At 38.5% G+C, this 21,513-nt stretch overlaps 1 protein-coding gene across 1 annotated transcript in view; it reads right to left on the bottom strand.

Annotated features, from left to right (window-relative positions):
• Positions 1-6,269: 6,269 nt before the first annotated feature.
• The window catches only part of LOC149567304 (uncharacterized), a 75,067-nt gene continuing 59,823 nt past the window's right edge, over positions 6,270-21,513 (bottom strand). The window contains exons 6-7 of the mRNA XM_089820485.1: positions 6,882-7,082; positions 6,270-6,765 (exon numbers count right to left, since the gene is read on the bottom strand). Of these exons, the coding sequence (XP_089676611.1) occupies positions 6,550-6,765; positions 6,882-7,082 (417 nt within the window). The 3' untranslated portion in view covers positions 6,270-6,549. The remainder of the gene's footprint in view (positions 6,766-6,881; positions 7,083-21,513) is intronic.

Raw genomic sequence — 21,513 nt, forward strand, 5'->3', positions numbered from 1 at the left:
TAGAGTTTTGATATCAATTTTTCTAATCTCGTGCTTTATACGTACCTCTACACTACATTTGCCTAAGTTTATCTCAAAAAAGAAAATAAAGAATGTTATAGAAATGACTTTAATACAAAAGTCATATAATAACGGGAGATTTGAAATGATTATAGAAATCATTTCAAATCTCCCGTTATTATAATAATAAGAATTAAAATCAAATTAGATGGATTAAATTATCTTAAATTTCAACTTCTTCTTTTCTGACCAAAGTGGTTCGACCCAAGTCTTCTAAATTTTTCTGACGACGTAGAGGTCGGGTAACCAATTCAAGTACATCTCTTGCATTGGCAAACCCATGAATCTGGGCAAAAGTAAATTCCACTGACCATTTAGTACTAATTCCTCTTGCTTCTAGCGGGTTAGCATGAGCCATTCCCGTGATAGCTAAATCGGGTTGTAATTCGCGTATACGTCGTATTTGATTCGAATTATCCGGTTTCTCCACAATTCGTGGTATTGGTACACACATCTTTATACATGTATCTTGTAAAAGTGATAATTCAGCAGTTTGATATCGTTTATCCATATATGAAAAATGGTTGAAAAATGGTTGAAAGAACGGTCAATGCGGTCGTGAAAGGATTTATTTTGGTGGAAAATGTATGCTAACACTTTAAGCTAAAGGCACGGTTGTCATTTTCACCAGTGAACGCTTTTCGCTGCGTTGTCATCGATTTTGCGGGCATTTTAAGCGGGGACAGGTGTTTGAGGGTTTTTTTTTATTAAACTTTCATTTTGATCAGCGTGGGCGCTTCTGTAAGAAACAGTGGGACCAGGGCAGCAGACACAATACCAGACAGGGTTCAGATCCTAGGTAGGCCCGTTTCCAAGGATAAAACGAAGACTGGGGCCCAGCTCACAGCAAGATAGTGGCAGGCCTTAAGCCAGGGGTTTCAAGGTGCACTTTTTGGTTTTGTTTTATATATTTGCTCTTGTTAGCTTTTGTTTCGCCCTTCTTTCTTTTGATCAATGGAAAAACAAATTGAGGATACACAAATGAGAAAACAAACGGTGGATATGCAAACCATGGAAAAACAAACCATCTCATTGGTAAAAAACGGTCAAGAAATTATGGTACACTTTGAAACTAACCATTTAGGGCAAGTCAAAATGGCATCACTTGGCAAGACAGGAAAATATATCTGGGTCAATGTTAAACAGTTCAAGGGCATTTTAAAACGTAGACTTGCTCGTATGAAAGGGTCACAGGACAAGCAAAAACACGGGCAGAGATTGCATAAACAAGTCAAAATGTGCCCTCCTCCACACTTAAGTGGTGACAGTCATCTGTATGGTAGTAATAACTTCGATGAGTCTGTCAGTTACAGCCCTACCTCCACACCTCTCGCTTGGTGCCCAGATCTTTATGTGCAAGAACTTTTGAGGGCCAAGAGGAGGTTGGAGCTCCTAGAGGCTAAGGAGCAAGAAAGTTACCGCAATATACAGGTGCTAATTGCAACAAATAAAACTCTTGCAGATGATAACAACACTTTAAAAGCTCAAATCTCAATGTTGCAAGAAACACTTTTAGCCGGAAAGCTTGAATGGCAGAATATGAAGGATGAATGGAAAAACCTGAATGTGACATTGGAAACAAACAAGGTCACAGCAAATACCGAGTCATCTCATAATAAGGAGAAAACGATTCTTCACACTAGTTTGCCAGGAAAGGCAGATGGTGAAGAGAAGAGAAGGAGTTTTGCAGAAGTCACCAAAACTTGGGACAAAAACAGCAAACACCCTGATATGGCAAGAGAAGAGGCAAAGATTCGTGTGAACACGCAAGACAAAGAGGTCAAGGAAAGGCAGCTTAGGGCATCCAATATAATTATCAAGGGGATAAAAGACTATGGGGAAGGCGAACATACCCTTGACCTAACGAGGGATTTCCTACAAGATGTGCTGTTGTGGCAAGGACAAATCTGCCAAGCTTGGAGGGTTGGCAAACCACACGCTGAGAGAAATAGGCCAATCAAGGTAGTCATGCTCAGCATTAGCGACAAACAAAATCTACTTAACAAAAAACAGCTTTTGTGGGGTTCTCGCTTCGTTTTAGAGGAGGATTTAACTATGAGACAGCAAGTAGAAAGAAGGATGGAAATGGAAAAAATCAGATCAGCTAGAAATGAAGGCAAAAGAGCTTGGATGTTCAAGGGAAAAGCAGTTATTGCTCATTTTGGCCACCGCTACAATGAAGGGCAGCAAGAAGGCAACAAAGGTGCAACAACAAACACCTTAACAGGCAGCGATACAACAAGATCCATAATCACACCTAGCGATAATAACTCAACTTTGAGTCTTTCGCATCAAAATAAATAGCAATCAAGCTTAACCCAGGCGTCCTTAAGTTTAGTTTGTTGGAATTGCAGAGGTTATCCGTGGAGACGTGGGCCTGGGTTAGGGCCTATTGCGGAAGGCAAAGACATTATTTGTCTCATAGAGACACATGAGCATGAGGGATGTAAGACCCCATTGTTTGAAGGCTACTGGAAGATGGCAGTGTGGAATGAGGCAGCGGGAAATGGTAAAGGTTATGGAGGTATAATGGTTCTAGTAAAAGAAAAAGAAGGTCGTGTCATTCAGCTGGAAAAGACTGATTCTAATAAACAATTTATATGGCTCAAAATCGTGGAAAATAACACTCTTCTCAGGATTGCAGCTTGTTACTTTGCTCCACAAGTATCTAAAATTTATAAAAAGTGTGGTTTAGATCACAATGACCCTTATGCTACGTTAAAGAAAGATGTTGCTGTTTTTTCACAACGTGGGGATGTCCTTCTCGTTGGAGATTTCAATGCTAGGACAGCAAATTGGCAAGCAAGTATTTTCAGCTCCGAAGTAAATGATAACCCTATTTGGCTCACAGAAGAGAGAAATCATCCATGGGATAGAATATCCGAAGATGCTAAAGGCTGCAATCATTTTGGGGAAGAATTGATCACTTTGTGTGGCACATTTGATCTAATAATCTGTAATGGTTTGGCTAGATGGGCTAAGTCGGGCAATTTCACTTGCAACACATACAACGGGGCAAGTGTGGTAGACTATGTAATTTGTTCGCAGCATTTGTATAACAATATTGAAGAAGTTGAAATTGGAGAGCACATTTGGGATCTCAAATCAGATCATAGACCACTGTACGTAAATTTGTATTGGGCAAAGGATAGACGGATTGGGGCAAAAATCCAAGGCCCTCAACACCCACCTTCTCAGGGCAGAATTTTGTTAACTTCAGAAAATAGTAACACTTTCAGGGCTGCTCTTGAGGAACTTTGTATGGGACACCCTATGTATAAGCATGGTGTTAATAGTCATGATTTATCAAATCTGATTCACAAGGCTCTTTCAAAATGCAAGAGAGCAAAAAATAGAAAATCTGAAACTAATTGTTTTCCAGCCAATGCATGGTTTGATAAAAAATGCAAGAGGGCTAGGAGAAATCTAAGGGAGTCAAATAAAACTAACCTTGACATTAAGACCTACAAACAGATCCTAAAGAAGAAAAAAATCGATTTTATGTCCACAAGGAGAGAGGAGCTAATTTTCTTGGGCAGAAATAACCCCAAACGTTTTTGGAAAGAACTCCAACCAAGGAGGAAGCAAACTGAAAATAATATTACTGCCACCCAATGGTTTGATTATGCTAAGAAACTTTATGAACAAGAGGGTGGAGTGGGACAGCCACCTTTGGTCAATGATACCACAAATATTTTTACTGTGCAAGAGATAGAGACAGGGATTAAGAAGTTGGGTGGAGGCAAAGCAAAAGACCTTGTTGCGCTTCAAGCTGAATATTTGAAGTGGGGTATGAAAACTCTTGCACCGCACATCACTGAAATCTTCAACAAAATCTGCCAGGAAGGGTTTCCAAAAGATTGGACAATCAGCCTTGCAATACCACTTTTTAAGAGTGGTGATGTTAACAATCCCTCCAACTACAGGACTATAATGATCAATCCCCTCTTTGCTAAACTTTTTGGCAGTATGATAGAAACTAGGATCAGCAAATGGGCAGAAGAAAATCATAAACGTGCTAAAGGGCAAGCTGGTTTTAGGCCAAAGCACTCGACAGTGGATCACTGTGTCACTCTGAGACACATTATTGAAAAAGAGTGGGAGAAAAAAGAAGAGGTTTTTTGTTGCTTTGTTGACTTCAAAAAGGCTTTTGATACCGTTCCGAGAGACAAGCTTTGGTTGAGGATGGAAGACTTGGGGATTCCTAGGCATCTCAGAGCTGCTGTTCATAGAATGTACGAAGAGGTGAAAGTCAAAATCAGAACTTCAGATGGCATTTCAGAATGTTTTAGGAGCGACATCGAGGTCAAGCAGGGCTGCCCTTTATCCCCTACTTTATTTGGTTTATATATTGACAAACTGGAAGAGTGGTTAAACACGCAAGAGCGTGAAGGCATTCAGCTAGGGGAATTTGTTATAAAGCTACTCCTATATGCGGACGACCTCATTTTAATTGCCAAATCTGCTTGTGGTTTGCAAGACCATCTATCTTCTCTTGAGCGCTTTTGTAGAATGGTGGGGATGCAAGTCAATATCAGCAAAACCAAGGTTATGATTTTCTCTAATAATAAAAAACAGCATCAACATGAATTTTATTACAATGGAGGTGTTCTCGAAGAAGTTGCGGAATATAAATACCTTGGCATCGATTTCAACAATAAACTAAGCTGGTCTAGCTGCAGGTATAAAAGGACATTAGGTGGATGGAAGGCTTTCTACGCTCTTCAGAATAGGTGCCGTGAAGCGGAGTTGTGGGATTGGAAAACTATTCAAACCTTGTTTGGTCTTCTTGTGCTGCCAGTTGTTCTTTATGGGTGTGAATTATGGGCCAGCAGCACTACTATAGCACAATGGAAACAAATCGAAGGAATCCAAAAGCGCTTGATTACAAGCAAGTTTAAAATTAAAAGCACTGTTCCATATGACATCATGCTAAGTGAAATGGGGGCTGCGCCTATTGAGGCACTTGCTATGGTTCGCCTTTTAAGCTATCTAAAAAGAATCGAAAAAATGGAAGAGGATAGATGGCCGAAAGTTGTCTTTAGTGACACACTATGTAAGCGAAAAAGGACATGGATGCAACAAAACATCAAGTGGATGAGTAAATGGAATATTCATTTCAATATGTGCCCCACAAGTAATAAAGAAATAAAGGTCTTTGTTATGGAGAAATTCTACAAGAGAAATTGGGGAAGCGAGATTGGGAGGAAGAAACTATATTATATAAATGAGTTCAACCCCACTTGTGATCAACTCGAAAAAGTGTACATAGGAGCCAACATTTCTTGGAGAGCTAAAATTCTTATTGCTCAGCTGAGAACCAACTCTCACCAACTTCGTTGTGAGACCGGGCGTTGGAAGAGGCCAAAGGAGGCTTGGGAAGAGAGAATTTGCAGATTTTGCAATTCTGGGAAAGTGGAAACTGAACAGCACTTTATTCTAGAATGTGAGGCCTACAAGGATAGCAGGGATAAGTTTGCGGATACTATATGTGACAGTTCTTGGCATAACCTGTTCAACGAAGAGTACATTGAGCAATTGGGGGGGCTCATCATTAGTCTACACAAGAGGCGAACAGCGCTACTTAAGTCTGCTTGAGTTGTCTTGCTGTCCCATAGGCTATTTTTTGGCCTCGTGGACGTTAAAATTTTATCTATCTATCTATCTATCTATCTCAATAAATGTGTCTCTTCATTGAATTTTTTTGAAAGAATGCATTATAAATGACATGAAAAAATGCATTATTAATGACTTCTTAAGTAGCCAAGTTTTGCCGAGTAATACTTTTGGAAAATTGTCGTGTTTTCAACATGTCCAAGTAGGTCCAATTATGGTATGCCGAGTAATACTTTTGGAAAATTGTCTTGTTTTCAACATGTCCAAGTAGTCCAATTATGGTATGCCCCTTGGAGAGTGGCTTCGAATGGTAATTCCAACAAAACAAATCTTGTAGGTATCAAGTTCTCATTCATTGGAAGGAGGCACTGGCAACATGCTCTTCTATATTCAAGTGATTGTAATTCTATAGAATCTCATCGGTAACGTAACACAGCTTTTACGCAAAAGCATTAAATTTCCTTATCTAAAGGCTACATCATTACTTGAGGGTTATTTCCCAACCAGTTGTTGAGGTTTATTTTCCAACCAGTTTTAATGTGGACAGATGCACATGCTAAAAAAGCTATTGTGCGAATATGATGAGCCGTGTATTTTTGAAAGTCGTGCATATATATCGTTGACAGATGATACATCAGTTCCCATCTTCCATTGTTACATTCCCTTTAAGTAAAAACAGAGAACCGTCATAACAGATTCATGTGTAGATAAGTCATCAACACCGATTCTACAGGACATAGTAAACCCTATAAAATGCAGAAAGAAATATTGCTTCCTTAACCAATACATACCACATGAATGATTATATTACATGACCCAGAACCAATACTCGTATACTTCAGCGTCTTGGACAAATTATCTACAATGTCTAAATTAACAGCCTTTGGGCCTCTCATAAGTTGGCGGTAAAGATGGGCAGTGCTCATTCATGAATGCATATGGATCAACGGTATTATATCCTGGCAATTCCATGCGATACTCTCCTAGGACCTGGCAGAAAGGTAGTTTCACATCGTCATTTTCATTGCACCAACTGGGAAGATGGGTTATGTTGTTTTCAAAGAACTTGAGCATGTAGGCATCACGTATCTGCAGAAGTGATAAATTGCTCAGAAAAGATAAACACGGGCTTTTAAATTAGAATAAAAATGCTCATGAGTTTTGTAAAGATTAAACAAAAGGCATCCAGCTGATTTGAAACTTACTGTGAACTCTGTGACTTGAATGGAACTAGCAATAGCATCAAACAGCCCTGCCTCTTTATACATTTCAAGAATAAATACAACACATGTAGCTGATTTCCCATCACTATAAACCCAATCATCCTGCTCAGGGATTGTCAGCAATTGATCAAAAGATATGCCACGCCTTTCACTTTCAATCACAACATCATTCAGATCCAGGTCCTGCATATGCATAAGAAAATAAGTGAAAAGCAGAGAGATAAAATCCAAGTACGAACCTTTTTTTATCAGCAAAAACATTGTAGTCACTTTTAGAATTTCAGGCCAGTAGCTAATTAAATTTCAAAAAAAGGAAAAAAAAAACGGCAAAGATTTATTAATATAGAAGTAAATTTTAGAAATGCAGACTTGTAGCCAGTTGATTTCATAAGATTATAAAGAATTGAATTTAAAAGTCACAAACTTTCAGCCAGTCAATTCTAGAAATCAACTATAGAAGGAAAAACAGTAAGCAAATGACAACTTATGCAATAAAGTCGGTCTCTATGACCAACTGAAACTGCTAAGCCACTGGAGACATTACAATTTATGGCACATAACGAAATTACAGCAACAATGAATCAACAAAATTCTAAACCCTAACTACAGGCATATAGAACATCAATCAACAAATTAGAATGCCTTATACATCTATATTTATTATTTGTGGAAAACTGAAAATTCAAATACATGGTAGTCGAGTTAATCATTTTGTAGCTTAAAATGCATATGTACCAATGGTAAACACCAGGCTTCAAGTAGTCGACCAATATTTGACATTAGAAATACATAATGCTATCACAGCTCCCTTGACATCAAAACCTTAGATTGCATTACGATCCACAGTATCCTCAAATTATCAAACATTGCAAAAGAAATAAAATACCACAGTTTTGTTTCAAGATGGACACAACTGCTTGGCTTTAGAATGGAAAACAATCATAAGCATACAATTTCAATTCAATATTTAGGCATACAGATCCAAGGATCAAATTCAAAATACATCACAGGATTAATAATGCAAACATTAAATGGGCAATAAAGGTTCAAACTCTCCAAATGGAATGCAGAGAAGCTCTACAGTTTAACTACACTTTTTCTGAGGGGTAACTTTGAACTTGAATGCAAATGTCTTCTCAGATCCTTTGGATCCAAGTTCATGTATTTACAATGACTTTTAACTCTATAATTTTGCAGCCTCATGACACACAAACTCAACTTGTTCCCCAAAGATTCAAGTTATTGCAGGCAAATGTTATTTGTGAAGGATGAGTACCCACAAGCCATCAATTCCTTTCATTTGAGGACCCATGAAATTTTTTGGTTATGTGGAATACGTTACTTGGAAGCTCAACAACTCTAGGCTTCCTGAATCTATGGCTTTGGCTGATGAAGACATTTCAGTTCATGAGGTTCCACCAACTATTTGATTTTATTGGTCTACAATGAGGTAAGAATGGGGAGGACACTACATAATTTTAATCCTGTTTACCCAGAGTCTTGATCCAATGGCCTGGAGGAGGTCCCAAAGAAAAAGAGCATGGTCGGCATACACCACCATTATTGACCAGTTGGCGGGATGATGGCCCCTTCGATGTTTATGGTTAGTGTGCAGTATGCACACTTCAAAAAAATGTTTCTCGCCATCAATCAGTAAACTATGGCACATTATAGGTGGCAGATTTGTAGAGATTCACAAGGTATCTGATTTGAAACATCTCATAGTCCGTTGACACTTTGGAATCAGCAGCTTATGGGGACCGATGAAAAACAAGGGGAGATGATTGAATGAGCCCAAAAACTGTTTGATTTTTAGAATCAGTGGTCAGTGTGGTTCAAATTGCCTTTGAATGTGAGAAATAAAATTTACTTTTTGCAAGACAACACAAAACATAACAGTGTGTGATGTAAAGCCTATGTCCAAATTTAGAGGGCAAGCGCCATGAGACCTCAATTAACCCAAGACTAAGCTAATCCAACCTCAACTAAAAAGTTAAAAGCCATTGACAATATAAATATGCACACTTTACAACATTCATTAGTGGGTTTGCATTTATGAAAATGATTACTTGCCTACATTTTCGCCTCAAATATGTGTATTGGAGTGTTGATTGTTGTCTTCAAAATGAAATTTTGATTTTAACCTTAAGATAGCTTGAAGAAAGAAAGTACTTAGCAATATATGAGTTGTGTTCTGTCATTGATGTCAACCACATATGTGGTCCATTGATGTCAACCTAATGTGTGGTGATTAATAGAGGACTCGAAATGAGCCTCCAAATGTTTATGTGAGTTCTGGTGATGATATTGAGCATGTGTAGATTTCAGAAGGTGATAGTATTGGAAGTTAGAATATGCGAGAAAAAGTATTTGATGTCCTTATGAGAGAATGCTCTGGATTACTCCACATTTGGTGATTACAGCTTGTAATTTTGGATATAATGTCTATTTTCTATGGACGGTGTACAGCTATGTTTTCATGTCATCACAATTCAGTTATGATGGTGGTGGTAGTTTGCCGACTGTGTGGCTGTTCATCAAGACTGCTTAGTAGAATGTTCCACATTGTTGTCTCTGGCGTTGTAGCTGGGAGAACATGTTCAGACAGTTTGCGCAATGTCTCAGTTTAGATCTCTAGTATTGGTTTGCTCACAAGTTGTGGTACTCTGTAATTTGGCATTATTGTTTGTGTTGATCTCTGGCCGACTCGGTTCGTTCTATTGATTGGAGCATATTCTTTTGGTCCAGATTTGCATTGGAAGTTGAGTTTAGATGTTGTTATGGGCTCTACCGAGGCATGTGAAGGTTCGCATTTGTGCATTGGATAATGCTTTTGGATGGGCTGGTTAACATGCTACATTGGTTATTTACATGTTACATTTGATTCCGACTTTTAAGGATGTCATCTTGTGTGTGGTTTAGTTGAAAACGGCTTAGGAAGATGTGTTATGATGTGTTTGGGTCACCTTTAATTCCTGAAGAGGGCCACAATAATTGTAGATGAGCTTGGTTATACTATCCCAGTACAATATTATCTCCAAATTTTCTCAAAATAATTTCCAGAACATGAACAGAGAAATGATGCAATTTAAACTAGTAGATTCTCATTAAAATGTCTCAAAATATGTTATTGTATTATATATCAGCAATACAATAACCAAATATCAAGTCCAATCTTAAATACAGAAAATACAGTCAGATTGGAAATAATAATAAATTGCACCTGTAATCCCACGTGTGAATTCTGATAAGATGAATCAGGACTACGTCTAATCCACCCAAGAAGAGCTCGAAGGTTTCCTTCCTCAGGATCCTCAACAAGAGAAAGCTAGCAGCTTCCCAACGTTCTCTAAAGGGAAACCAGAAGATAAATCTCAAATCCAAGCCTCCCCAAAATGAGTCTCCCTCCCTTCTTTTAATGCATTAGACTGTGACTCTTAAATTTCCACTACTCTATCCTTCGTCATCTTCTTCTTTGTCAGCTTATAGCCCCCTTAATAATATTAAATTGACCCATTTTATAAACTCGCTTTGAACTCTCATAAGTCAAATTTAATATTTTACGAGTTTAACTTCAGCATTCTTAATGTCCCAAAAAGAGGACAATACAAGTCCTCCCTCCTCAAGATTGCTTGCTCTCAAGCAATCATGAGTCCATAAGCCAATACCAAGGTCCCATGTCCATCTGCTAACATCTCTACGGCCCATACTGGTAACTCTGAAGTCATGATCAGTCATGTTGTAGTTCCCAAGGTGAGAATGCAACCCTTCTATCACTTTGATCCCTGGATCCCAGGTCAATCTATGAAGTACCAATCCACTGTAGGTTGCATGACTCTGATCATAACTGAATCAAATCTCAAACTGTGTAGTATCTCAATGGAATCCTCAAAATGAAAATCATGTATCATGTTATCACTTGGATCCCAAATCAACCTATCATCATGATCTTGGGTGTAGATATAGGTGTCTATCAACCTATCATTATCCTGAATCAGCCAACTGAACAAAGAGATCATCCCACCAAAAATGAAAGCATCCCATATGTAAAAATTCCCACTCATATAAGCACCTATCATCATGATCTTGGGTGTAGATATAGGTGTCTATCAACCTATCACTATCATAATCTTCAAAAGGTTGAGCCAAATTTGAAAATATAACAGCAGACCAAGTGTAGCAACCACTGATAATTGGAGTGTGCATAAAGAGAAATTCACCAGCTAACAAATAAATAGCCATCATTTCATGAAGACTTGGTGATAGATAAATGGTAATAACTATCAACATCGCCATAAGAGCCAACACTCACATCAGCATCTCCATTAATGAAATGGTCACCATGAAGTGAAATCTCTTAATCATTTTCACTTGCTTCATATCTATCCACAGACATTGTGAAGATATACCACTCCTGTCATAAAAGTCAAAGTTCTCATGGTTTACTTTTTGCTGGTCCTTAAAGTCTTCATCATCATAATGAACCTCATATTGATAAGGTGAAGCGTATATATTATGCTCCCCTTCACTCCCACCAAGGGTGTGAATTCCTTCTATTATTTGTATGATCGCCTTACTCTTAGGTTCTTGGTCACCATCTTGGTGAGTGGCTGTCCTAGAAATCTGATTTTCAGCCTGATGTAACGAGTATTGTCTCGTACTAAGTTGAAGACATAGCTCATCTATCTCCCTCTCTTTATCCTCAGCGTATTTCAAGGTTGTATCCCTGTCTTTCAGCAACTTCAACAAATCTGATTTCATCATTTCCAATGCCTGTTTGAATGTATGCAAATATCCACTATCAATTCCATTCACTGTCCCTTTTTTTCTTTCCTCCATTTGAATTTCCCACATCACCTCTTCAATGCTCTTATGGATTTGGTCAAAATGCACTAAGGCTGCAATGACCATTTCATTTGATACTTTCAGCTTATCCTCCAAATTATACGCTCCAAATTCATCAGCCTGAAATGGGACTTCAGATTGGTCCTTCAAATCAGCCCCTATAGTAACATCATCTTGCTCTATATTTTGAATACTAGATTTAATTTCAGCTGTACCATTTTCAGAGTTCCCTTCTATCTTCGTTCATAGTATCTCATCAACTATTACACCATTGTTTCCAAATAGTCCATCCTCATAGAGAGGTACTTTTTCATTTTTTGACAAATCACGTAGATAGATTTTCTCATGAAAGTGCTTGTCAATAACCACTTCCGAATCACCAAATAAAATGCTAGAACAATTCTAATCATTAACCATAAAGGAACTCCTCTCATAAACTTCATCATGTTGAAGTTAGTCTAACGAGTCCTTAACTTCCTCAACATTGATCTCCACTTCTAGAGCTGACTCTTCCTCCTTGTTACCCTCACAAGTGTGACCATGTGACCAAAAATGTCTGCAAGTAAAACAGATCTTCTCTTTCCTCATTTGGTCTTGCTCACTTCTTGGAATCCTACAATCTGTAATTCCCTTCCCCTTAATTCTTCTTTAGACTGTTGTTGTTTATACTTCTCAACTTTGGCTCACATTGTTTGAGCACCTTGCTGGCCAACTTACGAGCAGCTTGGGAAGCCCTTTTTCTCTGTTTGAAATCACTAACAACATTTGTAGAAGTGGTTGGAAATGAGCACCACTCTCATTAATTGTCACAACCATAATGTCTTCCATGGCTGCAATAACATCTGCATTGTGTTCTTCCCTGATTGTGCCTAACAGATTTTGAAACATGATATGTAGCAAATCATACAATCCCTGATTGCATAATCTGATATCCACAAATGATTTTAATATAACAGCTCTTCTATGGGAATGACGACTACTGCTATCCCCAAGATTTTGAAAACTCTCGACAAGATTTGTACTACCTCCTTCATGATGTCTTCTTCATAAGGTTCGTGGGGTGCTAAAATTCTTACGATCTCCATTAGGCAAGAAACAACCAAAAGCCTTACCTCACCCTTTGATTGCTTCAACCGCTTGTGCTTACTTAACCCTATTACAGTAGGAACAGTAGATGTCTGCAATAAATCAGGGGGTGATTGTTATATCATGGACAAACATCCTTCTATCTGGATCAGAATGTTCAGGTCATCCTCCCTTGTAAGTGATTGCAACTCAAGTTTGCTACCAGTCTCATAAAGCATTTTGGCTAAAGTGTTATTCGTTGCCATTTTGACTTTCAGGATCTTTTGAGTCTGTCATGTGACTACTATGCCCGTGAATAGAATCTTTGCATCCGGTTAACTATTATTACTCTTAAAGAACATACAGTCCTTGCCCAGTCTGAGATTATATACCAGTTTAATTCTGTCACAAAAACTACTTTTTCTTCAATACTATAGCAACACTGGATGCGTGATGCACACAGCAGTTTTTAAGAGATGGTGTATATTTTGCACTGCCCTTACCAAGATCTGTTTTAGTAGCCACCAAACTAATATTCTGACTTTAAAATGACCACTGCAGTGGCTGTTGTCTGAGGATGCAGAGACAATTCTTACTTGTTTGTGCTCAAAATTACTGCTCTGCTTCTAGATCGCATAGTCTGAGCAAGCCTCGCCACAACAGTGATTGTGTAGCAACTGTATTGCCCCTAAACTCGGTCACTTTTAATGCAGAAATCATCAATTTCAGTTCTAATTTTGCACAGAGTTCCTTAATCAGACCCTCAAAGAAGTGGTTAAATACAGCAACCTCCACAGTGCTAATGCTATTCTGAAATACTCAATTTTTTATTGTCATGGTGTGAAGATTCCAATGTCCACTTCAAATCTGTAATCAAGGTGGTCTGATCTGCTTGTTATGATTACCTTTATATCCAGGCAGCACCCACCTTCTCAAACCTGATAATATCTATTCAACAGTGGTCTAGCAGTAACTAACACACCTAGAGTGTTGTCCGCCTTCATTCCTCCATCAGGCTTTCAAAAACTGTCAACAATATATTCCTTTCTCAGCCAGAAGGTATCTAATAATTCTGCTTAAAATCTCATCTGACTCACTCCAACATGAAAGAAGCTATATCCCGTGGCTACACAACAAGAGGCTCATCCTCCAATTTTTGTTAAAACTCTCCTTAACAGATGTGAATAATGATCATAGAGATGACCATTTTAACAATGCACGGATTGCAAATTATGAAATGGCTTAGACACGACAACCCCTGTTTCAACGACAATCACACATATTTCTTCAGAAATATATAAAATCTTTGGCCTTTCTTAGGATGTCGAGTGTTCCATACTCTACAAGGAATTCAGTAGCATTCACCTTATGACAATTCCTTTTGTTCGCAGCTTCAAGAAAATATTCTATATGTACAGACACAAGGTTTTAATGACTCCCTCTTTAATCTGTAATATATCAATTTATGGAACTCTCAGGACCTACAAATATTTCATTAGTATCGGTCTCCAAAAAGATTTGATTTTGAATATCTCACGACAATGTCAATTACCCAGCAATAAACTATTCCGGTTTCCAGACATCACACTCATGCCTAGTGTTGAGATTCTACAATGAACAATTATTTCTCCTTGTACAGTATTGTCGATTATTGCCTATTTGATAAACTCAAACACATAGCATCCATCTTTAATTCAAATACAGATCACAACCTTTAAAAGTAGAATGAAACGATTTCTTGGTAACACATCCACAGAATAATTACTATGTCTCCTTCAGTCATACGTAGCAATGTGGCACTCAGCAAAGACTGAAATATCCCAAATGGATATTTGCTCTGCTGCTGCTATAATGTTTAATTATATAAATTACATTTTCCTGTAGATTTTTCTTTGATCTTATAGAGCTAGACAAAAGTTGTAGAAGAATGTTTTATTTTTCTTTTTGTATTTTTCAAAATATAGGAATTACAATGAATAAATAACAGTAACTAATAAAATAGAAGTGATAGAAATCATATGCTGCAATACATACTAATCTGAAAATGGTTCTAAAACCATACCAACAAAATCTGATTTATTTAAGAATAGTACCAATAAAGATGTGCTTCAAATAAGGTTGATGCCAGCTGAAAATGGGATCTAGGTGAATAAAGAATACGAGGCTGAACCAAAGTGGCCGCCTTCCCTAAAAATCCACTACCTACAAAGTGTGAATGCAATACTAGAAATCAATCCCCTACCTTGATCAAACTGTATGCATAAGAACCTTTGAATCTAATCTTGTTCAAGGCTACGTCCCAACAAATCTGCTCTCAGCACTAGGGTTTGCGTCCTAGGTGAGGAATGCTCTTCCAGAGCAACGACGTCCAAAATAGGTTGACAAAATGTTAAAAGATACTCATTTTTAGGTTACCATCTCCTTATATCCCCTCTGCAAGGCAAATCGAACCCTAAAAGAACCCTAAAGTGGATTTCATTTGAACTTTATAATATAACATTATTTCCCAAATAGAGATGTCCAAATAGAGAAAAATCATTACTTTATTAATGACAATTAGCTCCAAGCATCAAATAAGTCCTGGCAAATGATAATCAAATAGTAGAGACTGAGCTCTTTCCAACGAGCTATCACACATAGGCAAATCAATCCAAATGGAGCTACAAAACTCCTTATTACTCCAAAATGGCTAAACACTTAACCTTATTTAAATTATTAAAACGCTAACTTAAGAGAATATTTAAATATATTAAAATATTTCCCAAGTAGCCAAGGAACAACCCAACCACCTCCAAAACATGAAACTAAGTTTGTCACTTGCCTATGACCGATATCAGACAACCTAGGCCAACTAGCAATCTCACCCTCAAGTCTAGGGATACTCCTAAAAATAGGGAACACACCCAAATCTCATGAAATTGAGATCAAGGGTAATCTCATAAAACCTCAACTCTGGAAAACGTCACAACCTCCTAAAAGGTACAAATCTCATCCTAAAAACAAGGAACTGCTCTCAACTGATCTACTACTGCTTGAAATACCAAATCCGAACACTAAAAACCCTGACTAAGTCCCTAATCATCACTACCAGCCTACGAGACTCCATGATAGGCTAACTCTCATGTCACTACTATACAAAGCTAAAGAGGGGACATGACAATCCTCCCCTCTCGGAGATGCTTGCCCACAAGCAACTGCAAAGTTGGATGCCGTAAAATAGTCTCGCCCTCCCAAGTGGCATCCTCTATAAGGAAACCTCTCCAGCAAATCAGATACTCTCAAATCACCCTGCTTCTCAGCTGGCATTCCCTCTCTTCCAAAATCTCCTCAGGAACCAATGTTAGCATACCTTCCTCATCCAATGGAGGTAGAACTGGAGATGGTATAATATAGTGTCCCAGTGCCTTTTTCAAACATGACAAGTGGAACACATTAAGAATCCTACTACCAGATGGTAACTCAATCTCATACGCAACCTCTCCAACACGCTTGATAATCTTGTATGGTCCATAAAAACGAGGCTTGAGCTTCTCAGCTCCACCCCCTTTACGGGTGCTCTGTCAATAAGGCTGCAGTCATAGGTAAACCATATTCCCCACCTCAAATATCCTTTCAATCCTATGTCGATCAGCATAGACCTTTTGCTGATTTTGTGCCTGCTAAAGATTCTCTATGAGAGATCTCATGATGTCCTGGTTTTCCTGCACCCAATCTTGTGCCAAAAGAACCCTGTTGTCACTAACCGCCAGATCAACAAAAGATAGAGCATCGTAACCGTAGAGAGCTCTAAATGGAGTCATCACAATCGACATATGATACGTAGTATTATAACAATACTCGCCCAAGTGCAACCAATGCACCCATGTCCATTGTTGCCCTCACACATAATTGCGTAAATACCCTTCAACCCATTTATTAACAATCTCGGTCTACCCATCTATCTGTGGGTGGTAGCTGGTACTAGGTGTCGATTCCGTACCTGTGAGTCTAAAAAGTTCTTGCCAAAAAGAAATCGTGAACCTGCTATTCATGTCATTCACGATGGTCTTTGGAAGACCATGTAGCCTAAACACCTTTCTGAAAAATAACTCTACTACCTGAGATGTTGTGAAGTCAACTGCAATAGGAAAGAAGTGGGCATATTTAGTCAACCTGTCAACTACCACGTATATGCAATCTTTTCCTTGTACGCGAGGGAGACTTGTAATGAAATCCATGGAGATTCATGTCCACTTCTGTTCCGGTATAGGTAAGGGCTGCAATAAACTAGCAGGGTGAATATGCTCAGACTTATTCTGTTCACAGGGCATACACTCCCAAACATGACGTAGAATGTCATCCTTAAGACCCTTCCAAGAGAATCTCTCCCGAACTGCCCTGTAAGTCTAACTATACCCTGGGTGCCCTGATGAAGGAGTCTCATGGTAGGCCTACAGAATTTGTTCCTTCAAATGAGATCTAGGAAGAAGGAAGATTGCCTTTGTGATAGATGACATCATCTACTACATTGTACCTATCATCTGAAACTAATCCATCCATGACCTCACATGCATATTGATTTTTGGAGTACTCAACTAAAAGTTGAGCCTTCCAATCTGTTGAAATCTCACTCAATGAAAATAGGGTGGCAACTAAGGGTTTCCTAGAAAGTGCATCAGCAACAGTATTGTTTTTGCCCTTAATGAACTCAATGTCAAAGTCATAGGCCTGGATCTTGCTCACCCATTTTTGTTGTCTATCATTGAGTTCTGTTTGATCAAGGAAGTATTTCAGACTGTTGTGGTCCGTTCTTATCACGAATTTACTGCCAACAATATACTGTCTGAACTTGACTAATGCATGTATGATAGCCAACATTTCCTTGTCATATGCGGAATACAGCCTCTCATTATCCCGCAACTTCCTACTCTCATAGGCGATGGGGTGCCAGTTCTGCATCAAAACTGCTTGTATGCCCACACCTGAAGCATCACACTCCAACACAAATGGCTGCGAGAAATCGAGAAGTGCCAAAACTAGCCAAGTACTCATAACCTCCTTAAGTCTATCAAAGACCCCCTGTGCCTGTTCTATCCATCTGAAAGCTCCTTTCTTTGTGAGATCTGTCAGTGGTGCTGCCAACTGAGAGAAACCCCTCACATATCTCCTGTAATAAGCACACAAACCAAGGAATCCACGCAACTCAATAATGTTCTGAGGGTAGGGTTAGTCACGAATCGCCTAAATTTTCTCCTCATGCACCTTCACTCCATCAACACTTATCACATGTCCCAAATATAAAACCTCTCTAAGTCCAAACTCACATTTGGATAACTTAGCAAATAGAGGCCGACTCTCCATGATGCTAAATACCTCCACATGTCTGAGATGGTCCACCCAAGTACGGCTATAAATCAAGCTATCATCAAAGAATACCAACACTAATTTCCTCAACTGCTTGTTGAAGATGTGGTTCATGCATGATTGGAAGGTGGACGGTGCATTGGTAACGTCAAAAGGCATCACCAAGAACTCATAATGTTCGTAGTGGCAACAGAAAGCAATCTTGTGTACATCCTCTGATCATACACGACTCTAATGATAACCTAAACGAAGTTCAATCTTAGAGAAGTAAATAGCCCCATGAAGCTCATCAATGCGTGGGATCGGATATTTATTCTTGATTTTCTTTTTGTTCAGTGCTCTGTAATCTATACACATCCGCAAGGTCCCATCCTTCTTGACAAGTACCACAGAATAAGCAAAGGGGCTAGAGCTGGGGCGTATGAAGCCCATGTCCAACAACTCATGAATGGTCTTCTCAATCAAATCCTTGTATGCCCTAGGATGACGATATGGGGTGGTGATCATTGGTTTAACTCCATCCTCCATTTCTATCCCATGCTCAAACCCTCTATCCGGAGGTACACCAGGAGGTATGTCACCAAAAACTCTGCCATGTCGGTCCATTACTAACTAAATATCAACATGAAATAATCTGCCATCCTAAGGAGTAGGTATTTTGGACTTCACAAAACGTGTAGCCCAAATCATATCATCTTGTCTAATAATAGACTCCATCCTACAAGAAGTCACCTCCTTAGGTCCACTGTCTGAAGCTGCTCTCAAGATCACCTTCTTCCCACCAAACAAAAACTCTAACTATGTACGGTGGTGATCAATAATATACCTTCTGATACCATGTAGCCACTACATACCTAAAATAACATCATAATCCTCCAAGGGTAGAATATTGAAGTCATCTATCAAAGTAAAATCCCCCATCTGAATACTAAGCTGTGAGATCCTCCTAGTGTAGCCCAAAACTGTACCATCTGCAACCTTTACTCCAAAACCCTCAAATATTTCAAATTGCAACCCACGTTTCTCAACCAATTTCTGATCAATAAAGTTATGTGTAACTCCTGTATCGACCAAGCTCATGATTCATTGGCCCTGTAATGTACCTTTTAGCCGAAAGGCGTGGAATCTAGGATAATCAGATAAGGTAGCCATAGTCACTTTGGCTACTACCAATGACTCCGGCATGTCCAACTCCAACTGTGATTGCTCCTAATGAGTCTCCTCGGGACTGTCCTCAGTCTCAGTGTCTGGTATCTCCTCATCACCATACTCAAATGTCAGCTCAATCAAATGAACCTTGCCCTTCCCTATATAACGGTGCCCGAGCTCCCAAGGATCTTTGCATAAGAAGCATAGTTTCTTCCTCCTCAAATCATTCCATGTCTATGGGTCCATCCTAGGAGGTTTAGCTAACTGACCATCCCTTAGCTGTGAGGTTTTGGCCTTCTGTGGAGGCCGTGAATCTCTGAATGGCCTTTTATCCAATGGATAAGTAAGAGTGGTGTTCTATTTGTTTCCTCTCTGTTCATCTACCATAGTATTTCCTTGTTCAATTCTAAAACCTTGCTCAAGTTTAGCTCTCCTGCACATGTAAAATCTGTGTATCTCAACTCTTGGATGCATAGATTTGTAATCAAATCCACAGGCTAGCAAGATCTAACTCTAATACCACTAAAACATCCCAAATGGATATTTGCTCTGTTGCTGCTATAATGTTTAATTATATAAATTATATTTTCCTATAGATTTTTCTTTGATCTTATAGAGCTAGACAGAAGTTGCAAAAGAATGTTATTTTTTTCTTTTTGTATTTTTCAAAATATAGGAATTACAATGAATAAATAACAATAACTAATAAAATAGAAATGATAGAAATCATATGCAGCAATACATACTAATCTGAAAATGATTCTAAAACCATACCAACAGAATCTGATTTATTTCAGAATCGTACCAATACAGATGTGCTTCAAACAAGGTTGATGCCAACTGAAAATGGGATCCAGGTGAGCTGCTATAGAGAACACCAAGATGAACCAAAGTGGCCACCTTCCCTAAAAATCTACTGCCTACAAAGTGTGACTATAATACTAGAAATCAATCCCCTGCCTTGATCAAATTATATGCATAAGAACCTTCGAATTTGATCTTGTTGAGGGCTACATCCCAACAGATCTGCTCTCAGCACTAGGGTTTGTGTCCTAGGTGAGGAATGCTCTTCCACAGCAATGGCGTCCAAAATAGGTTGACAAAATGATAGAAAATACTCATTTTTAGGTTACCTAATGCTCTTCCACAGCAATGGCGTCCAAAATAGGTTGACAAAATGATAGAAGATACTCATTTTTAGGTTACCATCTCCTTATATCCCCTCTGCAAGGCAAATCGAACCCTAAAAGAACCCTAAAGTGGACTTTATTTGAACTTTATAATATAACATTATTTCCCAAATAAAGGCATACAAATAGAGAGAAATCATTACTTTATTAATGACAAATAGCTCCAACAATCAAATAAGTTCCGACAAGTGATAATCAAATAGTAGAGACTAAGCTCTTTTCAACGAGCTATCACACATAGGCAAATCGATCCAAATGGAGCCAGAAAACTCCTTATTACTCCAAAATGGCTAAATAGTTAGCCTTAGTTAAATTATTAAAAAGCTAACTTAGGAGAATATTTAAATATATTAAAATATTTCCCAAGTAGCCAAGAAACAACCCAAACACCTCCAAAACATGAAACTGAGTTTGTCACCTACCTATGACTAAAATACCGGACAACCTAGGCCAACTAGCAATCTCACCTTCAAATATAGGGATACTCCTAAAAAATAGGGAATACGCCCAAATCTCATGAAATTGAGATCAAGGGCAATCTCATAGAACTTCAACTCTAGAAAATGTCACAACCTCCTAAAAGGTAGGAATCTCCTCCTAAAATCAAGGAACTGCTCTCAACTGATCTACTATTGCCTAAAATACCAAATTTGGACACTAAAAACCCTGACTAAGTCCCTAATCATCACTACCAGCCTATGAGACTCCATGATAGGCTAACTCTCATGTCACTGCTATACAAAGCTAAAGAGGGGGCATGACAAAGACCCCCGAAAAAGTTCTTGTAATGGCATAATCCACTTCTACTAGTGCTAACAGTTACATAGCATAAAAAGTCAAATAATGTTCACTTTTCAAAGACATCTCCACACGACTACAATTCAATTAGAACAAACTCCCACAAAAACTTATTAACGTACAAGAACTAATATTCGAACTTTATTGACAACGGCACTGATGGCAAATGTGGTGGGCCTTTCTGGAAGAGTGAAGTTGCACAAAAATGGTGATCGTGATTATTG

Source organism: Cupressus sempervirens, chromosome 3 (genome assembly GCF_028749045.1).
Source record: "Cupressus sempervirens isolate cs-2001-9-10 chromosome 3, ASM2874904v1, whole genome shotgun sequence".
Classification (NCBI taxonomy): domain Eukaryota; kingdom Viridiplantae; phylum Streptophyta; class Pinopsida; order Cupressales; family Cupressaceae; genus Cupressus; species Cupressus sempervirens.